At 36.6% G+C, this 12,021-nt stretch overlaps 1 protein-coding gene across 4 annotated transcripts in view; it reads right to left on the bottom strand.

Annotated features, from left to right (window-relative positions):
• Window positions 1-350: 350 nt before the first annotated feature.
• The window catches only part of Nufip (nuclear FMR1 interacting protein 1), a 252,091-nt gene continuing 240,420 nt past the window's right edge, over window positions 351-12,021 (bottom strand). For all 4 annotated transcript variants that reach the window (XM_067082926.1, XM_067082925.1, XM_067082927.1 and 1 more), the window contains exon 3: window positions 351-2,493. In XM_067082926.1, coding sequence (XP_066939027.1) covers window positions 615-2,456 — 1,842 coding nt within the window. In that variant the 5' untranslated portion in view covers window positions 2,457-2,493 and the 3' untranslated portion in view covers window positions 351-614. The remainder of the gene's footprint in view (window positions 2,494-12,021) is intronic.

Here is a 12,021-nt window from a genome sequence, read left to right as displayed (position 1 = left end):
GGCTTGTGTACACTGTAAAATGCCATCAGAAGGGGATTTTTAAATTCCATAAACTGCTGCACAATATGTCTCTATATAAATATTTAATCTATGCAACTCTTGCCTTTGTAAATCTTCTGAATTTACATAAAGACCAAATTTTACAAGTGTTATCCACTTACTCCAAACACTTGAAAACTTCACAATTGCCAATTTTAAGGATGCACATCAGTACAAAATTATAATTGCAATGATTTTGTGACACTCTGTACTCAATTATTTCCTTTGGTATTGCAATTTTCAAAACAGCTAGATTTTCACCACCACAAACACATCTACACAAACAAATATGGCCATGAAACAAACCTTCAGCAAGTTCAAACCTATATTTTCTGGCTCTTGAAAAACAAAGACGTTAACAAACAATATTAAAAGGGATATTAACATTTTCACATATATTTTTGAAAGTTGCTTAGTTCTGGATGCATATCACTAGATCCTTCACCCTCAGTCTCCAAATCATTTGAAATATTGCCCCACAGTGAAAGAATGTTTTCAAGATTACCATAAGTATCAAATTTTCTGCGGGAGACAATATAATTCCCTGTCTTGTTTTTTATTTACTGCAAGATACTTCATTCCCTTGAGGAATTAAATGTAACAGAGTCATTACAGTCACTCTCCCCTGGCTTGTCCAGTAACTCATTATTATGTCCTACACTTTTCTCAACATTTGAAACATGACTGGGAGATTTCTTGTCATTAATAAGTTCTTGCTTAACCAATACAGGTACTTCATTATCAGCACTACATACTGCAGTTTTGCACCACTGGCTGTTATCATCTATTTCTGATTTACCTTCAATATTACTATCATTCCACTGGCTGTTATCATCTACTTCTGATTTACCTTCAATACTACTATCATTCTGTTCCAAAGCTCTAGATTCTAAACACTGATCCTTAGACAAATTACCAATAAGTATATCATTATTGGAAATGGCTACGTTATCTGGCATCGTACTAGTATTATTGCTTTTGTCTTTAAATGAATCACAGATTTCTGACTCACTCTGTCCTTTCTGAAAGTCTGACTCTATATTTGCCTTTCCTATAACCTTATCATCAAAGAAATTATTTTCAACTATGTAACGAACGCACTGCAGAATGATGTTTCTTTCATGAATGATGTCAGCTTGGAGAAGTCTCTCCAAAAGCGGCTTCCTTCTCCTTGGTCTTCTTTGAATATTTATTGGCTTTTTACTTTTCTTACTATGGGTTCTGGGTCTTCGTTTAGTTCTAGCCCTTGAATTTTCTTCTTTAGGACTCTGATTTACTAAATTCTCAGTTATCTTTTTTGGCTCAGATATCTGCTCTGCTGAAGCTAAGAAATCCTTGTTGTTGGCTTTAATATTTGGTTCAGCTGCCACCTCATCTTCTGAATCAGAATAAGCACCCATCAGTGATCCCAAGGCACCACCTAATACCATTTTTCCATCAATTTTCTTCTCTTCCTCCCATTCTTCATCATCACTGATGACAAATTCTTTCTCCGGTGAGTTTTTGCTCAAATTATTTACTGAAAAGTAATTCACTTCCCCAATACTTTCATAAAAGTGTCTGGTCCCTTTGAAAGGTGGCACACCTAACACCTCTTCATCTGATTCATAAAGATCTACATCAATGCTTGGTTTAGGAGGGTTTTCTAGTCTTGGCCTCTTTTTTGACCTTTTGTCCTCAAAGTTTGCCTTTTTCGCTTCCACATTATCTCTAAAGTTGTTCTTTCCTCTTTCTGCATTGTCCCTGAGGCAAGTTTTCTTTGCTCCTAATGAGTCACCTGAGTTGGATGATTTTTCATCTATATTTTGTGTAACACTATTAACTTCACTTGGTGTGTTTTGACATTTTGTACCTTTATTTGTAATCTGCTTTCTCTCTCTCCCTCTCTTGTTCCTGAAATTATTATCTTTATTAAAGGGCTTCTTACTGACACCTAATTTCTCTCCTCTCTTCAGTTTCTCCATCTGTTCTGCTCTTCGCAACTCTGCCCTCTGAGTTGTTGGAAATCGCTTTTTACGTTCTGCAATCCAAGTTTCGTCATCTATCTGGAGGGCTTCAAAATTGATGAGCATGTGCTGGTTATTAATGTGCTGGTCAATAACTTTGATGTGAGCACTCAATTTACATTCTGGGAAAGGACAATCTACATGTTCCTTTAAATGCTCATCCATTCTTTGCTGACTGTAAAATGTACGATTGCATGGCCCACATGTCAATGGCTTACGATTATGTGTATAGCCATATCCAGATTGATACCACTGATTCTGGACCACAGACGAATAGCCTTGATAAGAAGTATGTTGACTATAGTACTGATGATTCCTAGTTCCTTCTGAAGAGGGCCCATGGTGATATCCTGGAGGTGGTCCAGCCATATTCTCATATTCATTCATACTGTATGAGCTACCCTGCATCATTATTAGTAAACGTCTTGTAGATCCCCTCAATTTAAACCTGGCAAGAAGAAGATCTATGTTGATTTAAAATAGCTGAAACATTAAATATTGGGATGCATGATAAAATTCATAAGCGCTTAAGCTAATATAAAAATAGGAACAGTGTAAATTACTTTTGTTTCATAAATATACTAACTTCTTATTTTACATACGTTGTATTGCCAGGAACTTTTACCTTTTTAGCTATGAATAGTTTTCAATTGATCAAATAAATCTTGCCTCTCCCTTTTGAGTAAATATTCCTCCCTTAAGGCTGGCCTCCACTAACCATCAAGCACTCCAAGATCGCGAGGGTGGGGCAAGTAAGGAATTTGTTTTTTGCCAAACATCTCATTGCTATGATTAAAAGTTCTGGCTTGTTAGAGAGAGAGAGAGAGAGAGAGAGAGAGAGAGAGAGAGAGAGAGAGAGAGAGAGAGAGAGAGAGAGAGAGAGAACCTATTTTGGTAGTCGCTGTTCATCCTCAAAGGAGTTACACTCTCACGGTCAAACCAGGGCATCACAAGATAGACCAACCAATCTCAAAGAATTCTCTTAATTGGTCTAGGCCAGAATATTCCTTGTTGGCACAGTGATAAAATATAAAGGACTCAGGACAAGAGGGCTCTACCTCATGTCCACAGTGACTACCTCACTTTTGCTTTCATCCTACTCGCACAGATGTGATAACAGAGTGTCAGCTGTCTTCCTCATTACACGCCAGGTTTGTGCAAGATAAATGTTCACCCTAGTCCCATGCCTTTTCATCAGGGAAAGTGGGTGGGCTTGAGGATTCACAGTGGCTACCGAAAATGGGTTTTTGCTTCGTCAAAGCCTGTTTTATGATAGAGTAGCCGCTGTCCATCCTCAAAGGAGCTTACAAAAGAAACTGACAGGTGATGAAATGGCTTAGCTCCTAATAAATAAACCTCACCAACCCAGGAAAATATTTGTCTGAAGTATGCACAGGTAATCCACCATTTTCTTTATTCCATATCCCCATTACGGTGGCAATAAAGAACAGGAAACAACACAATAACCTTTATGTATATTATTATTTGTGGTTCTCATGTGATTTACCTAATGATGTTGGGTCTGGCTGTGGGATAATTTTGCCTTCCCCAGCGATATCTCAGCATGACCACCACTCTCATGTGATTAGTATTTCAGGAAACTTTTTTTTATCCAAGATAAATTCAAAGGTTTTCAACCATTTTCTTTATTCCAGATACCCATTAGGGTTTGGCAGTAAAGAACAGGGAATGGAATACAAACCTATACACGTATTATTCTTTGTAGTTCTTAGGTGACTTACCTAATTATGTTGGGTCTGGCAGTGGGAATATTGCGCCTTCCCCAGCAATGTCTCGGCATGACCACCACCACTCATGGCAACAGTGTTTCAGGAATTTTTTATTCAAGCGAAAATTACAGATTATCAATTGTTTTCACTATTCCCGATACCCATAAGGGTTTGATGATAACAGGAAACACATTAACTTATATATATATATATATACTATATTATCCCTTGTGATTCTTCGGTGACTTAGTACCTAATTATGTCAGGTCTGGCTGTAGGATTATTGCACATTTCCCCATTCAGGAACACTGCCCTAAAAACCACCTTGTACAGTTGGAGATTTTTTTGAAAGAAACATTTTCGAAGAAAGTTAACGATTTACTCATCTTTTGGATGTCATATGAATTAGGACAGGAGTAAGGGTCTGCCTTTTTCAGGTGGGACACTAAAATAACTCTCAGCTAATGTAGAGAGAGTGGTTTGTTGGTGCTAGGGTATAGAAAAAAAAATCATCTGGCATGTTTGCCATGACATCTTGGTATATACAACTAGGTAAACCTCGAGTGCTTGAACCAGGCATAATGTTTTATCTGAAATACTGAATTCCCTTATCAGAAAAAGGGATTTTCCCTTTAAAAGATCCTCATTATTGGCCAGGAATGATAGGCCACGAGACAACAGTACATGACAACTGCGTGTGAGTGATGAAACATTGTCCCCATCTAAGGCAGTCCAGTTTGCTAATCCGAGCTCCTGATGCCAAAGCAGTCAAGATGACTTTCTTTTGAAACAAATGAGTTGTAATTGTATTGGGCCCACTAAACTGAGGGGAGTAAGAACCTTATTCAAGGACCAGATAATGGGAAGTCTTGCAGGAGCTGGCCTTTGCAGTGCAAAAAAATGGAGAAGGGAATTAACAATTTCTATATTAGAATCTATTCCAAACCCACAAAGCAAGGGTTCCAATAAATTAAGTATACCTTAGTTTTACCAGACCACTGAGCTGATTAACAGCTCTCCTAGGGCTGGCCCAAAGGATTAGACTTATTTTACGTGGCTAAGAACCAACTGGTTACTTAGCAACGGGACCTACAGCTTATTGTGGAATCCAAACCACATTATAGCGAGAAATGAACTTCTATCACCAGAAATAAATTCCTCTAACTCTTCATCAGCCGGCTGCGGGAATTGAACTCCGACCCATCGAGTGACAGTCCGAAGCTCAACCGACTCAGCCAACGAAGGGCTTAAGGGTTCCAATAATGCTGACTTATAGGCTAGGACTCTTGTAAAAGCAAATACGGACTGGTTTGTTGGACAGATGAAGTCTGTGGTTTTGTACTAGGTACCTACCAATGTTAGGTAAATAATCTTCATAGTGGACCAGATCAAAATAAAAAACATGTGAAGGTTATGGCTCAGAAAGGAGGAAACAGACAACTTTCCTTCCTGTCTGGGATGGAACAGCTGATAGTTATGGAATCTATGCTCTAACCCGTTATTGAAGCAAAAGGAACCAGTGACTGTTCAGCTAATTCTGGGTCACTATGTAAGCGGTTATGTTGAAAGCTAGCTTTCAAAATCTGAGGCAATGGAGGGAAGAGGTATATGGTCCTCCAGTCTTAAAGGAATGCATCTCTTCCTACTGCCTAAGTGTCCGGGTTCAGAGACTCACACCCAGGAATTTCACATTTCTCACATGTGGCAAACAGGACCACTTCTGGATGTGGAGGCATGTTGGCAAGAACTGAGTTGAGAGGGGCTGAGCATGAGCTCAACCTCTTGGTACAAGACACTGCGGTCATATTATCTAGGACTGACTAAATGTTGATACCTTTTTGAGGTTTCAATTTACAGCTCCAGGAAGCTGTTATGACCCAATGGCCTCCCCAGCCAAGGATGCACCCTTATATATTTTCACATGTACAGACCACAAATCAGGTTAACCTATTTGCCAGAGTTCCCTTACAGGTCCACAGATGGAGTATCTTCCTAATCTTAGAATTGACTGTTGACATCTTACAGTTGCAAACTCTGGATTTGATCTACCACACATACAAACTGTAACAGACCCAGATTTTGTTCCAATGTCGTCTGGAAAAGCTGGGCTGTGTAAGGAATCTTCTAAGCCCTTACTTATTCTGGTTTGAGTGCTGTTGGGAAGACACAGCTGGGCACAAAGAGTATCCCAACAAATTCCCAGCCTCAGAAAACATTTGCTGGATGTAAAGAAAGACTTGTTTCTATTTATTAGGAAACCTTTTGACCAGAATCTGTTGACTACCACTCTCAGGTCTCGGCAGTACTCTTCTCAGGTGGCTCCCCAGATTAGCCAACCATCTAGGTAGGCTATCAGTTAAATTCTTTCTTTCCTGAGCTCCCATAAAATAAATAAATACAGTATGTAGAAAACTTTATGCAAACAATGTGTTTGTTCAAACTTAGACAAGTTGAGGATTACCCTATGTTCCGAGGAATCCTTCTTGAGGTTGCTGAAGAGTAATGGAAAATATATATATATCTTTCTCTGTGGCCTCTTCTAAGAGGGGTCTGGTTTTTTGAAAAAATACTTCTTTAGACAAGGGGGAGGGTGAGACCATCTCTACTGTAGCCTGCTGAAAATTATACTGTGTCCCACAACAGGAGGACTCCCACTGCATGTGATGTAGTAGAAGATGATCCCTGACCACGCTAGTCTTACTGAGCTCTGCCTTTTCTCTTGCCTTTAATACGCAGTCCAGGAGTTTATTATCCTTTTCCCTGGTAGGAGCATCTTAGTCTTTGAAAGGGGTGCTGCTGCTATTGCTGTCATTTTTTCTGTTGTTGGAGGGATCCTTTAGTAGTGACTGGAGGCTTGTATGGATTTCTTAGGGTTAGAGGAAACTCAAGAATACTGCCTCCCTGATTTCCCTTTTTTCAAGAAGAGTACAATTCTTTTGTTGGGCTCATTCAGCGAGTTATACGACAACATTCTTCAAAAAAGTTCCAACAAAAGGGAGCAAAATCTTGGAGCCCACCCATGCTTCCTTTCAAGCCTTAATGCGACACTCCAAAAAGTCACACTGTGCTCCCCATAGGGTCTTCATTAGTGTTCTGGCTACTAAATCAAACACTGTTCTGGAAGACTCTGGAAACTCTTTAACAGCTACTTCCCGCATAGTAGTCACTATCCTACTTACGAACAATCATGGATACAAACAGAAAGGGTCACAAGTTCAAATTTTGTGCTGCGCACCTATTCTGCTAGTAAGAATTTTTGCAAGTAACAGAGGAAGACGAGGAAGAATAGCCTGTTCCTCTAACCCCCTCCCTGATTATCCCGAGTATTCTCATGATTAACTACCATGTATTTATAACGAGGCAGCAAGTAAGAGGCAGAATCAAGGTGTATTCTAGTTTATTGGTACAAAATCTTTGACAGGTCAAGAACTCTTGTGAGTGGAAAAGTAGACTTTGACATTAGAAGAAAATGGAGGGATGTCTATATACAGTCAGAGGTGTTTTCTCACACCAAAAGAATGGTTAACAATTCTACATACAAATTAAGGAGAGGTTTCAAATACGTATGGTTAGAAAGCTTGCAATACCTTACATACATTAGTAATTACAGTTCTGACAAGGACATAACATATCTTCTGAAAATGCATAAAAGATTGCTTGAATCAGGAGTGCTGGATCTGTGTTTTCCTGAGAGCCAGAGTCTTGGTACATCATGTAGATTTTTGTTTTGAAGTGAGGGTGGCCTGAGAGTCCCGGCAACAGCTCTGGACATCAAATATTCTTCTTACAATCACGAGAATACTTGTTCATGCTCGTAAAATATTCCTACTTATTTCTGTCTTCCAGATCTAACTGTTCTTTCATGAATTCCCATTTTCTATATTTTCTCTCCCCCATAGGAAATGTTTAATATGTGTTTTTGTCAATAGATGGTGGTGTGCATTGTTTACTTTGTGAACATCCAATGTCAGATGCTGCTCCTGCAAAATTCTCTCCAAATTCAAAATTTTCAAAGCATGGAAAAATACTAACTTTTGAATGTTGCATAACTGAAATTTTATTTTCTTCTTTTGACCTTCCTAACATCCAAATTAAGTCTTTACTATACAGCATGCTTTCAAAAATATAGTGAAATTAGTATAATCTATGACTCCCGAGTTAACTTGGGAATGTAAACACCAACAAAAATTAAGTGGTGCATATTAAAAACTAACTTATGAACACTTCAAGATACGAACAGCTTTCCGGAACGTAACTTGTTTGTAAGTCGGGTATAATATGAGGTGGTGGAGCCTACAATAACACTGCCTTAAAATATTTTCTCACAAATGCTTCGAAACTCATAAAGACAAAATTAAATGGATACCTATACAATATATATTTCTATAAATTTTTATAACTTTGTTCACTTGGTCTACTCCTAAGCACCAGGTAAAGGTTATAGGCTACTTTACTTGTTACATAATTAAATTTATTAATTATCGAAATTACTGTACCAAAGTTATATAAATCAGTATCTCTTAGATTTTAATTTGTTTGACAATGCTTATCTTTGCAAAATGCACTTTTTATATTCCCGTAGAAAAGAAAGTGTCATGACAATTTTTCTCAATAACTGTGACTTCACTACTGGCAGAGGAATATTTGTTAGAAGTAGATCCACAAGAATGTATTTCATTTAACACTTGAAAAGAACCCCTACATTAACCCTTACAGGACAGGCTAAATATATAAAGCACACCCCCAGACTGGGCAAACTTTAAGGCTGGCCAATTTAAGAAAAATATACATCAATGGAAAGAGGAAGGTATGCAAATGCACATGGTGTAAGAAAAAAAAAAAAAAATCCTAAAAAATTTTCTATATCTTCCATGGGAAACAAAGTGAATATTTACAATCCTGTGCGGATTGTAAATATTCCATGACACTCACAAAAATATGCTAATTTTACAAAGTTATACAAGTTTTTTCTAATAATTTATTTTACAGTCCTCCCCATTTTTACGCGTGGTTAGGTTCCAGAACCTACCGCGGAAATGCAAAGTCCACAGAAATGCAAAAATCCCCTCTAAAAATGCGTACAGCTGGCTTATAACTGCCAAACACCTTGTATCCCTTAAACTAAAATGCTTATAACTGCCTATTTTAACATTTCACTGCTTAATTTGAAAGTTCAAACAAAAACATACCTTATATTATCACACTAAAACAATTTAATATCATTTCAAACAAAAATACACCACAAACCATCATCCCAAAACACCCAAAGTTACCTTACATTACAGTACAGTACTCTCCTACTATTGTTACTCTTAAGTAGGCTATATACACCCCTAAATTGTGTATAACTGCCTATTTTAAAAGTTCATTGCTAAACTTCATGGTTCAAACAAAAATATACATCAAACTATCATCCCAGAACACCCTAATATGTTTTCGAAGTCATGTTGCAAAATTAAGTACCAGCCTACAACTATTACCCTTAAGTATCCCCTATCATTCAGACATGCACGTTTTCTTTGGCCTACGTGAGTTTGCGCATCGTTCTGTGCATACTGTAATGCACTGGGCATACATTTTATGTATACTGTATTGATATTTTCCTGTGTTGTACTGTATAGGTGATTTTGAAATATTTACTGTAAAGGTACGTATTTTAGGATAGTGCTAGTACTGTATAGAACATCTAAAATACGTGGGTAGTTTACAACGACGGGACTCGTACCTCCAAACATAGTGTTAGTATTTTCGTGATTACGTACAAATACATTTATGATAAAAAAAATGATTTACTACAGTAAGTTCTTGGTTTAAGTAATTTTGTGGTTAGTCCTCACCATCTCCCATAAATTTATTAATAAATTCTTGTGGCATCATTCTCTCTCAGTATACATGTATTGAGAAAACACAACAAAATATCTATAACATGTTATTTCACTTACAGAATCTACTTATACCATATTGATCTAATCTCCATAAAAATATTTAAAATTCAAATTTCATACGTAGGCTCCAGTAACAATTTTACTGTGATGACGTAATATCTCTTCTCTTCTCTCTCTCATATATCAGTACTGTACTGTACATACTCTTTAATGAAAATAATATCAATTACTGTACCATAAGCATAAAAAAACATGAAAATAAACAAATCCAGCAGTTCATGACAGATTGATGTAGGTAGCATTGCCATATTTTTTGCTTTATCTGATCTATTGTCCTGTATTTCATTACAAGTTTAGTTGACTATGATTATCACACATATTATAACAGTACACAAGAGAATATTTTATCACTGTTGATGTTTCATCTCTAATCACCGTAAAAATATTTAAAACCTGAATTTCATAAGTAGGCAACTCTCAACATTCTCATCCCAGCCATAGTTGAAGTGCCTTTAGTTCTCGTCCAGTTACTGTGCTTCGGCGTACGTATAAACAGTTCAGTTTTCACTCTCTCTCTCTCTCTCTACACACACACACACACACACATACACTATACATTTTACTTTATTGGACAAAAAACAGCAATATCATTGAAACGTTATTGCACTTGCAGAATCCATTTATACTGTGCTTAGCCTTTTATGTTTAACCACAGTCTCTCTCTCTCTCTAATATCCTTTAAAAAAAAAATAGCAAATTATCAATGAAACGTGATTTCACTTACAGAACCCATTTCTACTGTGCTTCGACTTTGATGTAAACCCACAGTTCTCTCCTTCTCTAAGTATACAGTAAATCCCCGGTATTCATGATCTCACGATTCGCGGACTTCTCTATAGAACATACATACACATTATTCATTGAAAATTCGCCCATTCATGGTATTTTTCACTGAGAAATATTCACTAATTACTGTATTTTCATCTCATTTTCATGACTAAATGTACTTTTTTGATAAAGCTATTAAAATACTCAGGTAGTGCTCAAGTTACGATAATTTGATTTTGCAATAGGGTAAGCAATACTGATACGACAACATTTATAAAATATTTTTAAATCTCGCGCGGGCGCAGGCAGCAAGAGAGACCAAATTTCAATAGACCAACTTCTTTCCCTCCATCTCTTTATCCCATCTTCTAGTTAAAAAAGTAAAAAAGAATGATAAGAGTATTGTTAGTAACGTTATACTCTTGCGTAAACGCATACAGCCATACACAACCGACCAAGAAACTGTTGTTTTGCTTATCACCGAATCAGATAACAACAGCCCTTTTGCTTGTATTTCAACCATTGTACGGTAATACACAATTACCTTAGTTATAGTACAAATGAAGTTAAGCAGAATAGGACTGATATATTTTTACATTATACCCTTATTCGGTATGGATGAAAGATCGGCAAGGAAATATATTCCTACATTTAAGCTGCAAGTTGTAGCTGAAGCTGAGGAAACAATGTTCAAGCTGCTAATGACTATAAATTATCATGCAACGACAACATGGATGAAACTTGACCTTAATTAAAACTGGAGAGAAAGTATTTTAATCAAAACTACTGGGCATGAAAGAACACATTACTGCTACTGCTATTTTTATGATGATAAACGATAAATATGTAAAGCTCGTATTATGCTGAAATCAAGTGAAAATAGCGAACGGAATCTTGATTTTTTTTACACAAAACAAACGCCCCCAAATGACCAAAGTCGTCTATTAACAAAAAAAATTGCTAAGTTAATTTTACAACGAGACGTATTTAAGTTATATTTTGACTTAAAAACACTTCACATAACAAAAAATAACCTTGCCCCATATAAATATAGTATCTGGAGATTCATTTACGCTAACTAGAAGGAAGAAAAGCGCTCTGAACTGAGTTAAATAAAGCAAAATAAACTTACTGCATAATCGATTTCCAAACCAAAACATTGATCGCTATGATCGCAATTTATAATACAACAGCAATATAAGAATATATACAATATTACTGGATACAGTGAATTATGGGATTACACTTTAAAAGATCCATGGAAAAGATGCATATTCGTTACGTTGATTTTGTACAATACAATTTGTGAATATAGATTACAATATAATGTATGCTAGGTTACCGTATATGTATGTAATATACCATAGTGTAGGCTAAGCTAATTCTTCTTTGTTATTCAATTCCTCTTTTTGTTGAATTATCATAAGTCACTCTGCATGAACCTCTAGAATTAGCTGATATTAATGATTACTATACTGTGTATGTATAGAGTATACTTTATAGTGTATGGTAGGCTACCACATATGTATACAT

The sequence above is a fragment of the Macrobrachium rosenbergii genome, chromosome 40 (genome assembly GCF_040412425.1).
Source record: "Macrobrachium rosenbergii isolate ZJJX-2024 chromosome 40, ASM4041242v1, whole genome shotgun sequence".
Taxonomy (NCBI): domain Eukaryota; kingdom Metazoa; phylum Arthropoda; class Malacostraca; order Decapoda; family Palaemonidae; genus Macrobrachium; species Macrobrachium rosenbergii.
This window is presented reverse-complemented; position numbering and strand designations above follow the sequence as displayed.